This window comes from Cygnus atratus, chromosome 3, assembly GCF_013377495.2.
Source record: "Cygnus atratus isolate AKBS03 ecotype Queensland, Australia chromosome 3, CAtr_DNAZoo_HiC_assembly, whole genome shotgun sequence".
NCBI lineage: Eukaryota > Metazoa > Chordata > Aves > Anseriformes > Anatidae > Cygnus > Cygnus atratus.
This window is the reverse complement of record NC_066364.1, coordinates 70546517-70569869: the sequence shown is the minus strand read 5'-3', so window position 1 is coordinate 70569869 and position 23353 is coordinate 70546517. Positions and strand designations below refer to the sequence as shown.

Below are 23353 nucleotides of genomic sequence, written 5' to 3'. Positions count from 1 at the left end.
TTGTTCTCTTGGTGAAATCTTGATACTGTACTAAGAACCATAAAATCTAACTTAAGTATCTTGCTTACTTTGGAGAAGAGGAGGTTATGCGAGACTCATACAAAGGACTACCAGGTCTTCACTTTAGTGCTGGATATACTTTGACAAGGAGAAAAGGAGTATATGTGGCTCTTCAGTGGTATACAGAATTTGCAGTGATGATTTTTTTCTCTAAGAAGACTCATTCTGCCTGTCCATATATCTATCACTATTATGAAAATTTTATGAGCTCTTTGTCAAAAATAACCTGGTTGTTTATTGTAACCAAAAAAAAAAAAGATAGAAAGATATAAAGATATAAAGAAAGAAGAAAGAAAATTGTCCAGCATAATTAGCAACTAAAATTTTGTTTATTTTGGAACTCACATGTGTTTTGGTATCAGCTTCAATTTAGTCGTTTATATTTGGGTTAGGTACAAGAGGCAGATGATATCTGACCTGAAAACATTCTATGCATCTGAGGGATTTGGTATCTTTTCACTCTGTGTTGCTTACATCTTGTCACAGAACATTATGTTATTTTATACCAGAGGCATGTTAATGATGCTGGGTTATGCAATGTCAAAATAGAGTTAGAAGTCTCTATTTTTTTTTGGGTCACATACCCATGGTGTCCAGGCAGGACCTTGGGGATTGATTTTCTAATACTCGCAATTGTAGAAGCACATCCATTGAACTTCTGTATTCCTTTTGTCAAAAGTAGGTCTTTTATTGCTGGGTAGAAATACATGGAATGTTTTAGTGCCATGCTTGCACAGATTAGATGCTGTCACAAGAACAAGAAGCCTCCATGTGGCCATTTATTGATTCCGCCAAGGTAGACACGTATGACACCCTGAAAAGCCCCATTGTCCCCTTACATCCTAGATGGAGACCCTTGTCAAAGATGTCCCTCACATGTGGGGCTGCCCAGCTTCACAGTGCCAGAGCAATGGCTGGGTCTTCCTGAGGAGTCTCACCAGGAAGAAGACAGGCGGGTACCATGTCTGTAGGCAGATTTCTCATTCCCATGGCTGTGAGATCAGTACCCGCTGCACTGAAGCAGCCCGTCAGCTTTTACAGACAGCTGGCTCCTCTGCCAGAGCCTTGCTTCATGCTGCCAGCGAGGTGCCAGCGCTGAGGCTGGTAACAGCCCAGATCTGCCTTGCGGTCTGCCATCTCACTGCCTGCTCTGACAGTGGTTAATTACAGTCTTCCTGGAGAGCTCACATGCAGCGAGGGGTATATGAATAGCTTGTCCTGCCCTCAGCAGCTGCTGTGCTTGGATGTGTTTGGCTTGTGCTTGGCATCAGCCTCTCTCCTCACATTTCCACCAGCCACCAGATGCTTGTCCCCACCAGGAACCTGCTGTCCAGGCTCACCCGCCTACCCGAGCCCTCCCTCTCTCCCCATTTTCCTCTCAGCCTGAGTCACCATGCCAATAAACCAGATGAGGCCCAGCAGAGACACCCACCCTGCTGGTAGCCGCCTCCAGGAAACAGGACAGGAGGACCGATGGGCTGCTTGCTCCTGCCACACAAGCCTGCAGCCCATCTTGGGGCTCTGCCCCATTTCCAGGGCCCGCCAGTGGCCTCTCTGCCAGCCCTGTTCTCCAGCGCTTAGTTTCTCTGAGTGCTTCAGCCCCCACAGGTGTGATTTGGGAAAAGATGTGGCAGTACGAGCACACAGGGCTGTGCCCTCTTTCCGTGGTGACCACCACCCAGCGCAGACCCCAGGGGCTGCAGTCAGCTCGTGGGACTTCAGCAGAGGGCTTCTTTCTTCATCTAGTGGCTCCTTCTGGGGGCTTTTACCTGCAGGGTGAGCAGATGAAGCTGTGCTTGGGTTATGTGTTTGGGTTCATGTTTTAAACTGGGGTCAGGAGGCTGCTAGGGCCTTCTGGATAATAGCACTCCTTGTTGAGTACCAAGATGTCATACCTCAGGAGCTGTCTGTAAGCCAAAGGGCTGTGAGTGTGGAGAAAGCAAATTCATGTTATGTAGGGGAAAAAACAAACAACTTTAACACTTTGTCCATGAATTGTCTTCTGCCTCAAAACCTGGGAAAGAGTCTTTCCTTTCTCCCTCCAATCAGCTGTGTTACTGGTCTGCATACCAGTGTTACATACATCTCTGTGAGACACACGATGTGAGAAGGCATTCATAAGGTGTGCTGCAAAGGCCTCTTATCCCAGAAGCCTTGCCCCATCCAATTTGCATAATGGAAGGTGCTGGAGGTGATCTGGGAGTGTCCTTGTGGTTCATGTGTGGGTGGCAGAGGACTCGGGTGGTCCAAGGTGTCCCTGCTGGAGTACAGCTTGACAAAGCCACTTGTACACAGGACCACTGCACTTCTAGGTTGGTATGCAAAGCTCTGACAGACAGAGCCTGTAGTTCCTGGCTGCCAAATTTGCGTAACAGTCAGGTCATTTCACTACTTTTTCCAAGTTTTTCTTGGGTCACTATTCTTTAAAACCTTTCCTTAGCATCTAGGGAAACTTGAGTAAGAAGTATCAGGGAAAGAAAGGGACTATGAATGAGGTAGGTATTTCTGATGTGAAAACAGTAAGTGTGAAAACAGAAGAGGAGGAATAAAAACTAAATTATTATTTTTTTTTTTTTTGGGGGGCGGGGGGGAGATGAGGGTCATGACTAACAGGCTACAAGAAATCAATCAATAAAAATGCAGAAAAAGCCCTACCTCATTCTTACTGAATTAAAAAAGCCAAGTATTTCATAAATCCACATTTAATCTCTCTTAATCTTTAATTTCCATTTTTCTTGATTTTTTATTATCAATAGCAGTGTGCAAATAGAACGGCTAAGAGGCAGCATAAGGACATACAATAAAAGGTATCTGATTGTTCTGGAGCACCCGCTGAGGTGGCATCTCTCTTGTTTGTCTTCATGAAATTTGTGTATCTTTTTATTTTTTACAGCACAAAAAAGATTTCATTCTTCTTGTAAGACAGAAAAAAGGCAGGAGGGACTTGGCAATGTTGCTATTTTCTTCATTCACCTGGGGGATCAGTTCAAACAATTGCTTGGTACTTGCCTTAGTAAAAAAGTCATGGGATAGCAGGTGTGTCTGGCTTCAAGAACTTTATGAATGACACATTTCTTTCAGCCTTCAGAAATCAGAAATTGTGAATAACTGAAATGCTCTGTTTTTTTTCCAAAGAGGTGTGTGCTAAAGAATGAGATGCATTCTTGCATGCGTCATAGGACTTCAGTGATGTTGATGCATCAAGTCGTCATGCTGCTCAGCTAGGATTTTCTTTCCCAGTTGTAATATTTTCCAGTAGGGGAGAACTGGCGCTGAAGGTTAGAAATTTACTTTGAAATTCCTGAATAGTTTAGGTTTGTTATTCTGATCCCAATTAGCCATAACACGGTGATAAAGAGACAGAGATAAAAGCAAACCAGTCAAGAATGCAAGACTGTCAGTCATAGAGTTTGTTGTTAATTTTCTGACAGTTGTGACAGTTTTGTTCTTTTAGTACTTGTCTAACTCAATGCCTACACTCAATCCCAGTTTGTGCTTCTGTAGCTTAATGGCAATTCAGAGAAGAGAAGATGAACAGTTCGTTTTTGCATTTAATTCACAAGTAGTATTTTAAGTGTTCTATAATATCTCACATTTTCAGCTTTATAACTTTGTCCTAATTGCATTTAGCCAGTTTTTCTATCTCACAAGTGTGCCCTTCTGAAGCTCAGTCTTTTAAATTACCTCAGTGGGAGCTACACAAAGTAAACTAACAATTCTCTCCTTGTGGTAATTCAGCTTGTACATTCATTTCCTGTATGGACTGCCTAGATTCTCAGCATTATTCACCTTTTCACCTGCAGATACTACAGTAGCCTGTAGGGAAAGGTATTTCAAACATTTCATCAAGCAGCATCAGAAACACCTTTTAACACTGTGGAATTTAAACATTTATATTGTGTTAATCCTTGAGGTTATTAACTCAGTTGGAAATGCTGGCATCAATATCTTACCTCAGCTTTATTGATGGAAGAACTACTCAAAATTAGGATTTTATTTTTTTGTTTGTTTGTTTTCAATTTATTTCTGTTAGGCGCAAATCTTGCAAACACTTCTGCTATGTATTTGACTGTTATGCTGTCTTTTAAAGCATTACTGTGAGTACTGGAATCACCATATGTGACAATGTTTGCAGAACATGGATTTCAGCTTAGAGGTAATTGGAAATATTTTGACTAAATGTTTTATTTGGTGGGGGGTTGTTGCTGAAAAATATTTATAAAGTTAAATTCAATCTTTTTGAAAATGTTGATTCTCTAAAAGTGAAACACTTCTGTTTAGATAAATTTTATTTTTGCTTATGCAGTTCTCTTTTCCTAGGCCTTGTTCTTAAATTATTAAAAATGTGTTTTTGCTCCTTATCTCTAGCTTTCAGACTCAGCATCTAAACCTTTTTATGTTTCTTTCTTTCTTTTTGTATAAATCTAAGAGGCAGAATTATTAAATGTTATTCTGGGTTTCTTCCAGCTGTGCTGATATTTATTACAGATGATTAGTCATAGTAATCAAAGTCAAAAGTAGTCTGTGAGTGAGAGTAGATAGTTCAGATAATATTAGGAAATTATATTTATTTTCATCAAATTCTTTAATGGACATAAAAGGCAAAGCAGTAACTTTCTTTTATAAATGAATTTAAATTAAAACACAATTATTTCTAAAATTACATAATTGTCTTCTGAATAATTATGTTATAATATCAAGGGATTTGATTAAGCATACATCAAAAAAGTCTTTCTTCTCATTTGCAATAAACCCCAGAAGTTTATTCCATTTACATGAACAATTTCTCTGGTGACGGATAAACCGATTAGGTGTAGCTTCTGACACACAACACTAAGATTTATCACTTACATAGTATTCCAAAATTGACATAATTAACATCAGGAGCCGTGGCTCCCATAAACAGAAAATGTAGGTGTCTAAAATCATATATAAGCCAAAATTGCTCTAAAGGCCATGAACATTTACATATGGTATTATAGTTGAGGTCAGTAGCTTTTTAGATATTTTTTTTCAATGTTAACAGACAGTAAGTAATAAAATTTAACAGTTTGTTTTTCCCTCTTAAAAATTAATAAATTTAAATTAATAAACTGATTTCTCTGTGCCCTCGGGTTCAGAAACTAGATAGCCGGTAGAAATGTCTTTTTATTTTTTATTTATTTTTTTTTATTTTTAGATTTCCATTCATTTCTTTATGTTCAAAGCTTCATTCATAGTAGGGTACATGTGTAATTTTTGATTGCTCAGGGTTGCCATCAGTGTTTTAAATCTTGTGCTTGAAATGTGAGCTAAACTAATTGCATAATTGCCAAAGCATGAACAGAACTGAGCATTAATTTCATTCTTTCTTTTTGAAACATCTGCTCATATTTAAAAACAAAATAAGAGAGAGAATATGGTTCTCCTACTTTGATGTGCCTTTTGAGTATTCTTTCCAGAAGTATTTTTGCAAATAACTTTACCAACGGTAATAATCACAGAGAGCTTTGAAGAAACAATAGATTATTCATAGGAGAATGTTCTCACTGGAACTTATTCTTGTGTTTACTTTCTTCTGTCTTATCAAGAAAGAGAAAATATCTGTGACCACTGTGCAATCATTGCCAAAGAACAGCCCTAACCAATGGTTATTGTTAGGGGTCGTTAGATTACTTTCAATAAATTCTAAAGAAAACTGGAAGCTACTGATAACTCATGAACAACAACAAAAGAATAGGTTCAGTGAGTAATTTTTTTTTTTTTTTTACAAGTAGTGTATATCAGCCAAGGATTTATCTGAAAATGTTCCATTAGAATATAAATAAATCTCTAAAGCTCCTTGTTATAAATGAAATAAATAAGCACTAGGAGTATTCTTTGAATAAATTTAGGGAAAAAATTAACAATTTGGGGCATTTGTTTTGGGAATGTTATTTAGCACTACTCTCGTCACATCAAGACTGACTTTACCTGTGCTTGTATTTCTGACAAGAATATCAATTAGGTGTTCAAGATGATGCACCTGTCTCATTCAAGACGAAGGCTTAAATAGTAACCATTTCATCTGTCAGCAATGTTTTACCTATGTTTGGGTCTACTTTATGGAGATAATACATAGCTACGGTGAGCTGTTGCCAGACTGCATACTTTGTAATTAACGACAGGAGGTAACCTAGCATTTAATAAAATAATGGGAGTTTTCTTATCTGAAATACAGTTGCATTTCTCTGAAAAGTTGAACTATGATAGGAATGCTGTATTATTTTATGGCTACAGCAATCATCAAACACCAACCTCTCATTTACTGTTTTTATTTTCTCCCTTGTACTCAGTTTTATTTGAGTTCAGAAAATGAAAAGACTAGTGTGGTCTCAACAGCTCCCTTTCTGCATTTCTACAAGGGCCTGAAGTTTGGAAGAAAATAAGCCATAAGCACAGATGGCGGAGTATTGTAGAGCACCAGAGATGACTCAGTTCATTCATTTAATGCATCCTTCTGGCTTTCATCAGGCTGGAGTGCTGTTGGTTTGAAATCCATGGTAAGCACAGGAAACTTTGCCAAGGTACTTTAAAAGAATGTGGAGTGTTTACACTGCTACCTCAATTTCTGATAATGAGTTGCCCTCTGTCATTGAAAAGAGAGTGAGGCCTCCACCCAATGCAAAATCTCTCCAGTGCTGTCAAAGGAAAATGAGCATGGAAACATGAGGGAAAGTCTGACTTCCACAGATCCATAAGTTGGCCTGGGATGCAAACTAGTGGTGGTAAGGAGGTCCCCAATACCCATGGGTGGTATGAGGCTAAAAGCAACTTTACAACCAAGCAGCTGGGACATGAGCTGAGTGAAAGGCACCCAGGGAGTAGTGGGCAATCCAGCTAGTCTCCAAACACCATTGTACTTAGAGAAATTGAAACAGCTACTTTGGCATTTTTTGTTGAACAATTTATTTCTTTGCTGATTTATTTGCAAGCTAGTTAGAATAAATAAGAGGTAGGGTTTTCCTTTTAAGCTTTGAGTGTTAGAGTGGGATTTTAGGTTTACTGACTTTTTTTTTTTTCTTTTGATGCTTTCTCCACTGTTCTGTTCTGACTGATATCAGAACTGGAGTTCATATCCATGCAGTGTTCTTCTTATTGTAAAGTGGCCTGTCTCTTAGGGTTTCTAAAGTACTCTCATAGCCTAACTCTTCTGCTTTGAAGTTTCCTCTTAAAAACATGTGAGCTGAAATATACTCAGTGAAGAAAGTGGTGTTGAAAAAGCTATCTGAACTCTGAAAAGAAACTGTGTGGTAAAGGGCTTTAGGCAGTGAAGTCAACATCATGTGAAGAACGTTCACTGAAAAGGAAAGACGAATTCTATTTGGAATAACTGATAACTCATAAAATGTAGCCCCTTTGACAACAGTATGATTTTAGCCTTGAAAAAGATTTTCTAGAGAAAAATGTTTAGTGTTTTATTTCTACCCTTTCCACAGTGACAGGGAAATCTGGCAGAGGGGGGCTGTGTTGGCACAATTGTCCTGGAAGACCTGTGCCGACAGGGCTGCTTTTGCTTCCCCAGAAGAAGGTATTACTCTTGTTGTGAGTATAATACTTACACATGGGAAGTACAGAAATAAGATAGGTGGGCAGATCCACTCTTCAGCATCTCGTTTTTTGCTAATCTATTGCACTGATAGAATGGCTTTAGACTTAGGCTTTTATTTTTAACTCTGTAGATCAAAAGTGTCGACAAATGGGTGTAAAGGGTTGAATTTCTACAGCTTAGAAACTGACTGCTTATCAGCTGAGCCACATTAGCCAATGGTGTATACACTCCCAGCCTATTACAAACATGCTAATTTAAATCTGATTGTTGGCCTTTTTAATTTTAGTTTGCAATGGACTAGGAGTATGCATGTGCTTATTTAATATGGATTGATAAGAAACACATTAAAATGAGGCAACTCAATCGTTTCTCATTAACTGACCCTATTCAAAGATACCCTGATGGTGAAAGGAAATAATGTATTTTGTAGGGGAGAAAACTGACACTTTTTAAAAAACTTTATTTTAAATCTGTTAAGTGGTTCAAAACCTTCCAGACATGTATTTGGAAACTGTACAGTTATTGTTATATATAACATTACCTCTAGATTTTTTTTTTTGAAATAGCTATTGGAATATATCAGGAAGCAATTTAGTAATTGGACTATGTCCCTGTTCTACTCTTCACAGCTAATCTGTCTTTGCACTAGAGAAGATTTTGAGTAGTTATTCCTTGTTGTTAAGTCATGCAGCTCTCTTACTTTGTAAAAATTTATTTATTTATTTATTTTAATTTTCTCTCTGCCAAAAAAACATTAATCAGCTGAAGAAATAGACTTTTTTACAGTGATTTGATACTGAACACTGAAATGAAGTTTATACTTTGGGCAGTATGAGTACAAGCTTGGGAGAGGTGAACAAACAGATCATAATGTGAAGAGAGGAAAGAAGAGGACCAAGAATAGTTTCTGACTTATTTGTAAAAAGAGGGACCTTCCTGTGTTTTGACAGGCTTCTGAAATACCCTGCAGTGAAGCTAGACTTTGTGGTTCTTATTGGTGCACTTCCTTCACTGTGTGTTTGCAGGGTATGCTTCTTTTTATTCACTTTTCAGCTAGATTGTCATTACTGCTGCTGTTGAGAAGCATAAATGTGGACAGTAAGTCACTGTTAGCACAGAATAGGTCACCTCACCTGAAGGTGTTGCTCATTGCCCATGTAGATGAAGTATCTCTTGCTTCTTGCCTTTTGCTATTTAAATGCATTGGAACGTTCTTTCATGAACAGACATCTTTCTCCTGATCTCTTTTCCTCTCTCTCTCTCCCTCTCTCTCTCTCTTTAAAGGGGGGGAGAGTCTAAGAAGGAAGCTGGTATTTCCTATTGACCCTGAAAGCTGAGTAGGAGAAGAGTCTCATAATTTTCCTCTTCAGCATTATGGTTTCCTTTCTCTTTTAAGGTTTTTTTAATATATATATATATATATATAATGTATTTTTAATAGAACATGTGCTAACCTACAGATTTCAACAGATGCTTTCTGTAGCACAAATATGAGTGGTTCATGTTGCCTTATGCTGCCCCACAGATAATTGCTATCCTTGAATGAAATCAGACATTGTATTACATGGGGTGCTCTGTTTTGGTTATAACCCCCTTGGAAATGCAGCACTTTGTCACATGGCTCAGGCGGATCCACACTCTGTGCATCCCTCAAAAAGACAATATCCAGGGTTCTCATAAGCATCTGATTGCTAAGGCTACATTTCCGCTTCATTTCATACATGGAAAAAAATGGCTCTCTTGACAAAGAGGATGGAAGTAAAATTGCCAGACAACTATAATAAAAAGAACAGTATAAACCTTTTAGATGAAGCTCCTGGGCTCTGCTCCCCACACTGCTGAAGTGCTAATACAAGCAAATAGTGTAACTTCCTTTGGCAGCTGTGACTTGAATGTCTCACAGGAGCATTTTATGAAGCTAAATTTCTGAATTACTTTAGGGGGCTTTGAAACAAAGAGTTATACAAGTTGATTGTTAAGTGTATACCTGAAAATGTCGTTCTTCTTTTCATTAGGGTGACATCTTTGATTTCTACTAAAGCTTCATCTTCATATTTTTGTTATTTAACTGCATAGAATGCAGAGAGTTAGAATAATTCCCACTGTGTGTAGCTCTCACCAGCATCTTCAGGTACACGGATCCTTCAGCTGGAATAGCCTCATGTAGGACTCTTAGAGTGGTGAAGCAAAGCTGTCTGTCACTGAGAGAACAGTGCTCTTAGTACAATTGTAGTCATGATAGGGTTAGAATTTACCTTTACAGTGCTGTACAGACTCGAAGCATGAAAGGAGAATATCTCATTCTCTGAACAGGATACAAGTTGAACAGAACTTTTATTTTTTATTATTATTATTTAAGAGGGATTTAAAAAAACAGCAAATCTTAAAAAATAAATAAATAAATAAAAAAATAGCAAGGTACCATGGGGCTTAAAATATGTTCCTGGCTCAGTTAGTATTTGGGTACAGTTCAGAATGAAACTTGGTTGTTTGTAGCCTCAAGATAATAAATACTTTGTCATTTCCCAGTTTATTCTCATAACAAAAAGGCAGTTATGAACGAGATTGGATTTTCGATTGCTCTTTCAAAGGAAAAATGACCCTCAGTCCATGGTGGTGTTGTAATTGTTGATCCTGTTGTAGCTCTTCACTGACTGCCATACTGTGCAGATTTCATCATTACACATTTCCCTTCTCAGCTGTTGCATGTGTTGATTGAAATTGATGTACCCAGCAAGCTGGTACAGATGGATATATTCTTGGCTGTTGCACAGAATTAATTAGTGTTTTCTATTTTATATATACCCTTACGATGTGCTTACCCCAGTAGCTGAGTGCACTGAACAATGCGTCTAACATCTGCCACATGTTCATTTTCTTCCTGGTCATTTCCCCTGGAGGAGGAAGGTGTGCAGTGTGCTGTCTTGCTTCGGGAGTGCAGGAAACAGGCTTCAAAAGGACCTGGTTCATCAAGTTTCATCTCCGTCTGTTGCAGACATCTACAATTATGTAATGCTCTTGTGAGCTTACCAGCTCCATTCTAAAATAAGATTTCTTTCCTTGTACTGCTATTGGAAAGCTGTTTCACAACTTCATAGAAGGGTTAGAAAGTTTTTGTTTCAGCCTCAAATTTTCTGCTTTGTTTTTGCTTATTTGATCTTGTGTCAGTGTGGTTCTTGTTCTTAATGAGCTTTTATACCTTCTAGGCTCTTAATTGCCTTTATTGAATTTATAGGCAACACTCCTACTTCCTCTTAGCCTAGTTTTTGTAGGCTCTTTTACTGTTAGTGCAGGTGTGGCTGTGTGTTTGAGATGATTGTCATTCCATCAAATCAAAGGTAGGTAAAAGCATTCCAAGTGAATTTAATTTCGTATTTGTTGAAATCATTGGCTTCAGTTAGAACAGAGTTTGTGTTGTACTGATGTATGAGAAAATCCTACCCTTACATTTAGGGCATTATTAATTTAGGTAGGAAACCTATTATATTTGTTTTGTAATACACATTGCCTAAATATCTAGGAAGATTCAGTTTACTCCAGTGGCTCAGCTTAGGTAAGATTTTACTTCAGTAATAATCCCACTGACTTCAAATAAGTTTACCTGTTGCATAAATTTCCACATGAAACTGGAGGGGGGTTGGATCCAATGGTCTCTTGAGGTCCCTTCCAACTCCTACAATACTGTGATTCTGTGAAACTGGGCATTATATTCCAATTTCTTTCCAAAGTATGAGGTACTTGCTAATGCAAGTTGGCACCAAGGCTGTCCTGCTGCAGCTTGGGGCCTGAGACAGGTCATAAAAGCATTGTAGCTCAAACTGCCCAGCCTCAGGTCCTGCAGTAAATCCCTTGGTGACTGTGAGTTATGTCCTATAAATATACGGAAATACCTCGACAGTGTCTCCTCTGAGCACCCATCTCAGCGTGACAACCCCTGTGAGAGGCAATGGTGCTTCCCCAGGTACAGGCGCATGGGACAGGGCTGAGCAGTGTGGGGCTGCTTGCTGGTGCGTTCCCACCAGGCACAGCCCTTCCTCTCCTCTCCCTACAGCCGTGCAGGCTGCTCCCGTTCTAGAGTACGTCTGGCTCACAGGCAGCAGAGCAGACAGACCTGCGTGCTGTATCTGTCATTGAGTCACAGATTGGAAAAGAGGCCATGCCTCTGTGCTGCAAATTTGTGAGGAACTAGGGCAGCTCGGTGCAAAAGGCTTTGCAACTTGAGTTTTGTACTTGAAACTAGACATGGAAGGTTTGGCTATATCCTAGTACAATTATGACTATATGAAACTGCACAGTTTGTTGGATCTGCTGCAAATAATTCACATTTCTGGAAAAACGTACTTATTTTTGTTGGATTTATACAGGATGTCTGATCTGTCTCTTGCTGAATTTTCCGTGTTGTAGCTGTGCATTTTGGGGTGTTGTATGTTTTTGTCTGGTGAATGAATTTAGGCTGATTCAGTAGTCCTTCTCATTGCAATTTGGTATTTGAAGCTGTCTCTGCAAAGAGGAGAGTTGCATCTCTTCAGTTACCACAGGTTTGGAAAGGTCTGTGTCTAGAAGTATTGAACATATTTGATGTTACTCCCTCAAGAAACTGAGCAAATGTTACAAATGTGGATAGCGAAAAAATTGGGCTTCTCTTTTTGAATGATTTCTTGTTACTGTTAATAGACAATTTATTGTAATCCATCTGCTCCTCTTGTCTGATTGATGTTCATCATAAATCCTGTGCTCATGGCGGGCATAAAATATTCAAAGAAAACTTGAGATTTCACCTGTCTCCGTAGCTGAAGGCAGTTTGAGTTTTACAAAGCTGGTTTAGGGATTCAAAAATACATGAATAGAAAAAATAAAAGGAATTTTAGAATCAACTTTGATATTATCTGAACCACAAAGTCAAAATCTTTCTGTATTAGAAAGAGATATTTTGGAAGTCCTTACAGATGGTTTCCTATTATGAGAGAAACATCAGGCCTAAATTTTAACTGTCATGAACACTGGTCAGTCAGATTAGTGCACATGGCTTTTAAAATGTTACCAGATCAGAATGTTTTATGTTTGCAACCATTTTTCATTCATTTTTATTATTGGGGACTACATGTGGTACAGAACAGCTTAGAATGAAATTGTTTTTTCTCTTTCTTGTGACTGGTTTTCTGGAATAGAACAACTGTGATTATTGCCAGAGAAACGTTAATACAACTTTATATTTACTGTCTAAGCTCTCTTTGTCCCCTTTTCTACCTCTCCACACCTTATTTACCTTTAATATCCACTGGTAAATCAATGTAAGAAAAGAAACCTGCAGTCTCCAGGTCACTTAAGACCTACTGATCCACAGGTATCTCATTGTTTCACTGAACTCTGAGCGTGTTCACTTTGGAGGACCTCCTTTGCTCTTTCTAGTTGATTCATCACCCTTAATTTAGTAAATGCATGTTATAATACCTTTTTTTCTTTTTCTTTTAAAACAGGCAATTATGGGGAAAGTGGAATGGAGGCCTTCAAAGAGCTGGCTGCCCAGGAGGGTCTCTGCATTGCTCATTCTGACAAAATCTACAGCAATGCTGGGGAAAAGAGCTTTGATCGCCTGCTCCGCAAGCTACGAGAAAGGTTACCCAAGGCTAGAGTGGTGGTTTGCTTCTGTGAGGGAATGACGGTGCGGGGGATCCTCATTGCCATGAGACGCCTGGGAGTGCTTGGGGAATTTCTGCTAATTGGAAGGTAAGGCTGTGAGTGGATTTCACCACAGCTCTTCTCCATCTCATCCTGCAGGCAGTCCTTTGTTTCAGAACTGTGCAATTCAGGCTACTCATAATTTTAGTATTTACTTTTCTAATGAATGAAAAGAAGTGGCAAGATGGTAGAGCAGATCTTAGGAAAAGGATATGAAGATGAGTGGCAACTTAATTGCTGTTGTTAACTTTTGCTGAAGTAAATGTTAATTATTATCTGTTTTTTACAGACATGTGACATTAGTGTTTTTATGCTTCCACGCACTCTGGAGAAATGTTTCATATGCAGATTTTAAGAAGCAAACTATGGGATGAAGAATTCTGATTTCAGAATGTGAGCTGGAAATGTGATACAGGATAGCATTTCATGTGGTTTTATGAAGGAGATACTAACTATCCTTTGGTAATTTGAAAACGTAAATTTTCAAATATTTTTGATTACTTGAACTTTTTTCACAGCCTTATGGTTACAAACTGGCATTTGCCATGGTATACTTTATTCTGAGCTTTGCTGTTGGAGTTAGGGCACCAAGATTACAAGGATTTGTTTATTTTTTTAAAATACATACTGATTTGGCCATCAGCAAGATTGATATATTTGCACTTACATTACTGAACAGTGCTGGTGTGTATTGGACAGGCAAAGACTGACTTATTTCCTCTAGAATTTATCAGTTCTTTATTAGATATCCACTGGAATATGGTCATTTTATTTCTATATGTGATCTATCCACATTGCCATTTTTGTGAAAATTCTTATTTTGAGGAATCTCTTTCACCTTTTTTTTTTTTTGCAATGTCTTTATGTCTGGTTTTCCATTTCAGTGAATCTTGTTCTGATGATGAGGGCTGACATATTCTCTCTTGTCTGTTAGATTGATAATGTCTTTTTTAATCTTTCTATTCACTCTTTGTTTCTCTCTTATCTATTGTTTAAACACCATTCCTTCAAGGTTTTTGACAGTCTTACCTACTTAGCTTCTGTTTTCTTATTATTCTGTTGTCATTTTGATCTATCAAACTTTTTTGTCCCTTTCTCTCCCTGAAGTTTTTCTGTCACTCTTGTGGCTGCAATGTTGTCCTTTAGCCCTGTACTATAATATTGTTCTTTTCTTGCATCACTCCTCAAAAATCACAGTAACGATTCTCATGAATCAGATAGCTAACCTTACCTAAGTAATCATCTGAAAGCAATCAATGGTTGTCCTTTCATTGTTCCTTTTTTTGTTACATTTTTTGATTCCAATCTATTTAAAGCAGAGATTGTGTCTCTAGAAGAGTGTGTAGACAAGATGCAGTGCATTTGGAAAGCCCTCAGCATTAAAATTAAAGTAGTACAGAAAATGATATTCTGATTTAGATTTGTGCATGTGCTTTTCATCTGCATCATTCAATATGCACCAAATAATATGCGATGAAGAGTGGAACCTTTCAGGACTGACATGTTTCAGTGAATTGAAGAACCTGACTGTAATAAAATTAGTCTGGATCACCACATCCCTGGTCATTCTGTAAATACCCTGGCAGCTTTAGGCAGTGTACTGTATTCATGTGTTGTTGCTTTGTAGTATTGTCTTATCATTCACCTGAGTTTGGTGCTTTCTCTGACTCTGGCCATACAAAGAGCCAAAGGAAGTAAGTCTCTTACTTTAAGCACCAAAACTCAGTATGATGGTAGTACAAACATCAGTTTCTTATTAGGTCATTTACTTGATCCCCTTATTTATGGATAATATATAAAACATTTTAGCTTCAGAATTTGACTAAAAGCCTTAACAAAACATTATGATACTCTGGTTCAATTGTTTGTCTTAGGATCTGCCCAACAGCATTGCTCTGAACTTTATCAGAACCTCTCAACTATTAAATGTTAATAGAATTTCTTTGGAAATCACAATACATTTTTCAGATAGGCTTCAACATAGTCTAATTTTATGCTGATAATAGAGTATGTGAGAACCATTTTTAGGACTGGGTCAGATCTGCCTTTTTAGGTGATCTGGTTGTAAAACAGATTGGCTGTGCACAGTCTGGATTGTGCTCAACAGATGGTTGAAATAAAAAAAATATGTTAGGGCTTGCACATGTTTTATAAGTGCTCGCAGAACTAAAAGAAAAGACATTGAATTGTTCTGATTAAGAAATATAAAAAAAATGGCAAATCTAGCAAACTTATTCACAAGTAAGTTGCAGTGAAACTGCAGTGCTATGAATTTGGTCATCTGTATACAAACAGGAACTGAGGCATGTGTTAACATTGCTCTGACATGCTGTTTAGTCATTCTCATTCAAGTACCCAGCTAAGCAAAAAACCAAAAGCCTTTTAAGAGCATTCTTTTTATTGAGGGAAGTGGGACTGAATGTAAAATCAAGACTTTTTGTAATAGCGAGCTAAACAAAGCCTTTAATTTACCCACAGGTTCATTATCAGCTACACTATATCAACTCCATAATCTACTCTGACTCACTGTAAAGAGGAAGCCTTTACAAAAGGACACCTGGCTAAATAGTGCTCTTCCTGCTATATCTTCAGTATTGCTATTGGTGAAAGCAGACAGGCATTGACAAGCTCAACTAAGTTCAAGGTATCAGAAAGAGAGCTGAGAACTAAATTTGACTTTAGTTTAAATTGGGAATGATACTCTGGGAATTATAGGGGGTTACACTGAACCGGGACTGGGTTGTCAGATACTGGGGAATTTTCCAGGATGGGCTGACTATTCTCAGGCACGGAGTTAGGAGCCTATTTGTGCCATATCTAAGCAAGTGTTCCTAAATTCAGATCGAAGATCTGACTAGAAGTTCAGTCTACTTTGCCACTGGAAGTGGGAGTCTGTTGTATTAGTGAGAAGAAAGGGAATACCTATTTCTGAATCTGGAAGCAAGCAAGAGTAAGACATGACAGAAGAAGGGGTTATAATCCCACCTGAGGGAGAATAGCAGATGAATCTGAAACTAATACAGTGTCCAAATGTAGTGAAGAATCCAGTAAGAAAAATATTAAGCTTTAAAATTAAGGAACAGAAAGCTGAGAAAACAACAGGCTGATAATATACGGGAAAGGAAGTAAAAAAATGAAATGGCTTTATTTAAAAACAGTGATTGCAATAGTATTGCTGTAACCAAAGGCAAAAATTCTATTAAGAAATTAAGCTGCTCTCTTAAGGAAAATTCAGGTGATAGCTCTTTTAACAGAAATTAATTTTTATATGAAGTGACTATATAGAAAGATGCTCAACAACATGCTTCTAATTATGTTTACATAGACCACTAGGTTTTATATTACTTAATAAGCATAAATTAGGCTTTGTGAGAATCTTTCAAGACGGATGAATCTCCTGTACATACCCTGAAATGATACATCAAGTCAAAGCATGTAACTGACTTGCCAGCATCTGCGAGTAATGCAAAGCAAATGAAAGATGCAAACAAAATCCCAGAGTTCAACAGTTACTCTGAGATCAATGGAGAATTGACATGTTAGATAAATAGTTGGAAATGAAAATGCTCTTTTGTAATTTCAAAATTTCTTAAACTCCTACACAAAATGGTTTGTGTAAATGTGTGAGGAGTTTTAGGAAGGAAGAGATACGCTAGTGTACCTGCAGTTTCAATATAACATCAAGTAATGGAATATATATTGCTTTGTTTCTCCAGGCTTTCTGATGTTTTATGGTATTCATTTGTATTGCTCTATAGGCTGTTGTAGAACCATGAATTTTAAGTGCTGGTAGGGTGATGTCTTATGAAAATTTAAACACTTGGCAGTGAAGATATGGTTGGCATCTCTGCTGTGAACGTAGTGCATTTTCAGAGGGAAAAGTGAGGTCTTTTTCTACCTAATAAAGCTCTTTTAGCATAGGGTGACAAGGCTTTCAAGGTGGATGGTGTGATGACATTTTCCCTGACTGCCCTCCCTTCACAAGTCAGTATTAATAACAGTGTTTCTGGCATTTAACTTCACACTTTCTGAAATGTTGCTGAGGTTTTCAAGTTCAGCAGGGGAGAAAACAATTTTATGGTCACGTATGACACCAGTGACCAAGAAAAATCTTCTGTTAGGACACAGAAATGGAGACTCTAACAACTAAGTCTTTGAAGTTTGGCCTCTGCATTTCATTAAATATGGAGACACTCAGAAACAACCAACAATTTTCTGGTTTCTTGGGGAAGTGAATGCATCCTCAAGAAAATGTAATTTAGCAGATCTCGCTAATTGATATGCTGGACCCAATTCAATTTTACTTTGCAAGGCAAAACATCAGTGTAAAACTTATGAATGAATTGCTTTTGGTGCTGGCCAGATCAGAGACAGCCTAGGTAATACTGGCCTACTATTAAATTTCTGTGATTGATAACGAAGTCCTGTTGACATGGCAGCATGCCCTGGTAGGATTTAAGAGATTTCTTAAGCTGGTTTCACTTATTTCTTCCCAGTGGGCACGATGGGCAGGTTCTCCTTCCCACAAACATCCTGAGGGCTCAATTCTGTCACCACTCTTGTTCGTCAGCCCCTTGACAGCTTTGGGGAATATAATGAAATGATGTAGGTGGGTCTTGTGGGGATGGCGTTAACTTCATAGCAGCCTGTATGGTGCTGTGCTTTCATCTGTGGCTAAAACAGTGTGGGAACACCACACTGTTTATAACACCAATGTTTTGACTCTTGAGCAGTGTTTGAACAGCGTCAAGGTTTTCTCTCTTCCTCCCAAGCCCTCTCAGGTAGCAGGATGGAGGTGGGCAAGGCGCAGGGAGAGGATGCAGCTGACCCAAACTGACCAAAGGAATATTCTATTCTATATGATGTAGTGTTCAGCAGTACAAGCTCAGTGAAAAGAGAATGTAGGGGGGACATTTGCGATTATGATGCTTCTGAAGCAACTTTTGTGTGTGTTGATGCTCTACTTTTCAGCAAGTGACTGGACGTCTGCCTGTCCATGGAGAGGAATTAATTCCTCTTTTCACTTTGCTTATACACTCAACTTTTACTTGCCTTCTTAAACTCTCATTATTTTGATCCACAAGTTTCTATTTTCCCTCTGTCCTGTGGGAGAGGGGTTTTAGATCGGCTGGGTGTTTGGCTGTTGGCCAGGGTCAACTCACCACAGTCATTTTTGGTGCCTAATGTGTGGTCTGAGATAACGACAGCTTTGATCCGATGGTGTGCTGTAGCCATTGTAGTTGTTAATTGGCAGGATTCTGTGCTGGTCATGGAGCTTGCTTGCTTTACTGTGTATTAGAGTCTAGAGGCTAGTGGCCATTTTTGGCTTTTGCTGTTCTCTGGGCTGCTTATCACTCTATTTTGTTGTGCCTGTGAACATGTTGATAAAAACAATGGCCATGCACTTGTGTTGGCATGTGGCCCAGGCATGGATCATGTTCTTTTGCTGGGTGAGCTATCTTGTGGAGAGAATGAGGGATTACACCTCCCTTCTTGCCTTTGGCATTGGTGTTGCTAGCTTTGTTGCATGGGCTTCTGAGGTTTTTGTACATCTGTACAGAAGCTGTTTGGTCCCATTGTCTTACTTTTGTTGGCTTTTCATTGGGTATGTGGAACCTGATTTCATCAACCTGATATAAGAGTGAACAACTTGTTGGTGAGGCAACAGAGAAATGTGCCCTTGGGAGGACAATCCCTGGATGACAAGGTGTATGGGAGGATTTGAGCAGGTGTGCAGGGCAGTTATCACCTTTGATAGCCTGCAATTTTATGGCTGAAGAGACGTGTAATCCCATTGAAATGGGGAACCATTTGACAGAAAGATGACTTGCCTACCCCATTGGGAGCTACCGATTCATAGCACTGATTTGAGGCTTGGCTTGTGATTGAGCCTCCTTCCAGCTCCATCACAGGAGCAAGGGAAGAAGGGCCTCAGGATAAGAGGATGCCTCAGGTTAAGACAGGGACACAAACCCTATCTACAATAATCACTCTAGGAGTCAAAAAGAAAAACTGGAAGCAGAGACTGACAGGTCCATACAATCCATTAGTAAGGGAAAAGGAGGAAGGGTCTGATTAGGAAGCTGGTCCTTTGGCAAGAAAATGGGAGGAGGAAATGACAGAAGTCACCTAACAGTCAAAAACCAGGAGTGGCCCTATGTGAACTTTGATATAAGCAGAAAGATTACATTTGCTAGCCAGGTGAATGGATTGCTGCTTGGCTGCTTTGGTGTTGGGATGCTGGGGATGACAATCAGAAATTAAAAGGTAAGCTGATATCCCTCGCTATGGAATGGGGGGATGGACAAAAAAAATTGGTAGAGAGGCAACAATCCATGGCTTCTGGAGGTAGTTCTTGCTGTGTGTGGTGGCGAAGTATCCCTTCACGGATCATATAAATTAGTGATGGAAGTAGACCACCACTGGGGTAAGTTCCCTTTTAACTTTTATTTTTTTTTCTCATTGTCCAAATACAGTTTTAATCCGTAATAAATTGATTTAATTTGCTCCAAGTTCTGAATGTTTTGCCTGTGGTGGTAACAGTTAACCAATCTCACTGTCTTTATCTTGACCCATGAAACTTTTTTATTCTGTTTTCTACCCCAGTGTTGTTGAGAAGGGGGAGTTGACAAGTGGCTGTGGGTGGGCATTTAGTTGCGAGCCAAGGCTAGCCCACCACAGATGACATGGACTGCACTGCCAGCAATGTAATGACAGGCAGTTCTCTTTCTTTCTTTTGGTTCTAACATCACAAATATCATAAACATCATGAAGTATCATCAGTATCACCTTCTATATGTAGCTAAAAAGACTACTTGGATCTTCCCCCCAGATGAGTTTCTGGTGCTAGTGATTCATGCACTACCTACAAAGTGTCTGAGAATATACTGCTGCTAGATTGGGAAGTTTTTCATAAAGATGACAGTCTGAGTGTGTTACTGTTCTTTAAAGTTAGACTAGCTGAAAGAAATATACTGTACTCTAATGCAGTGTCTTCATTTGCCTCATGGGCTGCCCCAAGTTCATGAAAAATCAGTGAGAAGGGTTTGCCTTACCCAAAGGAGTGGAAATGTTTTGCAGGGCCAATGTTTTTAAATCCATTTCCCCCCAAAATATTGGTTCTTTTTAAGTATGTAAGTGATTACAAAGTAATAAATAATGGCTAACATTATGATGGCAATGGGGAAAAAAATGCCTTGTGCAAGCCTAGCTTCTCTAGGATAGGTTTGGACCTTGTAAATCTGGTGAAAATAGCAGATATAACAGTGTCGCTGATGCTAGTGCTTTCTGCCAACTTGCCATGAGTGGAAATGTGGTGTTAAGAAAACTGGTAGTAATCCAGCATAACAAAATGCATGTAATCCAAACCACTGGAATGCAACATGCTGTTTTTTGGGAGGGACCATAGTCTGAGTGAGAAAACTAGTAGTGGTTCAAAAGCTTAAAGTAAAGAAAACATGGATATTGCTTGGTGATAATGATATTGAATTAAGTATAAGACTAAGGTTTACTTAGCAGACAATTAAGTACCTTGAAGTGTGGCACAAATTGCAAAGCTTAAAATTGACAATGGTAAAACTTGTGGGGAAAAAATTCTCGTTTCCAGATTTCTGGTAAAAAACTTAGATGATTCCGTACCACTTCATGTTTTTTCCTTAGCAAAAGAAAGCTACGACCTGGTTCAGTGGTTCCAGATAGTTTTGGGATGGATTCTGCAGAGAGAGTTATCTATGCTAGTAACAAAATGCCAAGAAAGAACATCCTTGGCAGTAAATATATTTACCTTTACATTTTCTGCAAAGTCTTCCAGTACTGAAAAAAGTGCAACAGCTCAGTGTCTGCATTTTGTATATGAATTAGTATGGACATTAGAATCATTGAGTTAATACGTTGTGCTCTATGTTGTTTATTACTTACTGCATGTTTTACCAGGCAGCTGCAGAAACCAGTAGCTGGATTGTTGCTGCTCACCTGGAAGAATATTTTGTAATTCTATGTGAATGAATGATACAGAAAGATGTTACATCAAGGATTTTTGCATAATTTGCTAGAGGTCAGATGTTTTTCAGGCATGCCTCTGTAAGACTGGAATTCCTTATAAATGTTTAGGAAACTAAGCAGTTATTTCTACTTGCAACAGTTAAGCCAAGATCCTAATGCAGTGACCTATGGAATTTCTGCAATTTACTTTCAGAGTTGTGTCAGTGCTCAAGTAGAAATATTTCTTACAGAGAAGGCAGAATAAAGAGCAGGTTACAATGTTGTGGGGAAAGACCACATGTTTCCTGATTTATTTATTTATTTATTGTTTTTATAAATGTCCTCAGCACTCAGAGAAGCTGAATTCATGTGAATTCAGTCCAGCCATAACTCATCGGTATGAACATACAAACTGGAAGTTTCAGATCATTCACATATTGTAATCTGGCTGACAAAACCATAGTGATTTTAAAGCTGAAATTAAACTGGAATCAAGGCAACTAGCTCACAGTGATAGATCCTTAGTCTCTTGTTTTTCTGCTAAAATTTTCAGCCAAGAGAAATTCCTTCCATTTCTGTGATATGGTAATGCTTTAGGACCCAAAATGATGTCAAGAACTCACTTCAGAGCGAAAGCTGGCTCTTTCATGTTACTATTGCCTCTTCAGCACCACCAGTCTGTTTTGAGGTAGGACTGAAACACTCCAGTTCTCCTGAGTGGCCAACTCTTGCCCACACCTCACTTCAGTCATTCTCTGCATCTTACTTCAGTTATTTGTACCTCAGAGAGGAAGGGGAAAAAAAAAAAAGAATTTTGTTTCAAAGCCTTGCAAATTCACTGCTGCCTGATAACTGACCTGGCACTTATTTTAACTGGCTTTAAGCCATATGCATTATTCACTATGAGCTATTTGTGGGTAAGCTTTGGTACCTAGGGCTCATGCAGTTATTTTCCATGCTGGTGATTTGGCTGTATTTATTAGTTCTGTGGGGAGTAAGTTTAAGTTTTTCCCCTGTCCTTCTTTGCCTAAAAGACTGCAGGGATTCAATACAAGTCCAATTTAGCTAGAGAAAAAAATAAAAAAAAACACAAAAAACAAACAAACAAACAAAACTACTGTTGTTTAGTTTGGTAGAAATGGAATGAGTTATTTTTCTGCTTTAAAGAATAAAAGTGAATTCTTTGATTTCTGATGAAGGCATCACAAGGAAGAGGCTGAATATCAGCTCTTTCATGTTAACATGAGGATTAGGAAACCTGCATAATAGGTCAGATTTAAGTACACCGTATGCAGGACTGACAACCTGTATGTGACTCCGGTTACAGTTTCAGCTGATTTCTCACAGCAGGCTGAATCATTGTAAACTGCTATTTCTTATGGGAAATCTATAATTTTTCTCTGCTTTTCCCCTAATAAATATCTGAATATGCGCTTTTATGCTGCCTCTTTATTGCTTTATATTCTTTGCAAAAAAGAAAAGACCTCCCCCCCCCCCCCCCCCCAAAAAAAAAAAAAAAGAAAACCAACCAAACAACAAGTAACTATGCAGCTATGTAAGGCTGACACCTTTATCTTTTCCAATTGTTCTTGATGGGACCTTGTATCACTATTGCCATGAGAAAAATATAGCATGAAGCCTTTACCATTTTAAGCACTATTGCCTTTACAGACCTGAAATGCCATATGGGTGACTGGTCTCACACATTATCATAACATTTTAAAATAATTTTTGAGGATAGGCAATGATATAAAGGGAAAGACTAGACAGTTGTTCTGATTTTGCAGGCTGGCAGTTGATCATTTTCAGAGTAGCAAACTGAGTAAATGTGAGGGCTTACTCAGAGGTATTATAATGTAAGCAAACAAATGAGATACTGCATGTTATTGAAAGTACCGCTGCTAAGGCCAATGCCAAGGCTAGAACACCTAGAGTACAAAATTAGATGCGTTAATCTGCATGCATTTCAAATGAATTTGTCTCAGCAGTGTGATTACAATGTATGTTAAATGAACCCAGAAAGGGAATGGAGAGTTTAAAGCCTTCACAAGAAGCTTGCCACCA

At 38.6% G+C, this 23353-nt stretch overlaps 1 protein-coding gene across 3 annotated transcripts in view; it reads left to right on the top strand.

Annotated features, from left to right (window-relative positions):
• GRM1 (glutamate metabotropic receptor 1) overlaps positions 1-23353 on the top strand; it is a 185178-nt gene that overhangs the window by 21059 nt on the left and 140766 nt on the right. For all 3 annotated transcript variants that reach the window (XM_035538548.1, XM_035538550.1, XM_035538549.1), the window contains exon 2: positions 13108-13357. In XM_035538548.1, the coding sequence (XP_035394441.1) occupies positions 13108-13357 (250 nt within the window). The remainder of the gene's footprint in view (positions 1-13107; positions 13358-23353) is intronic.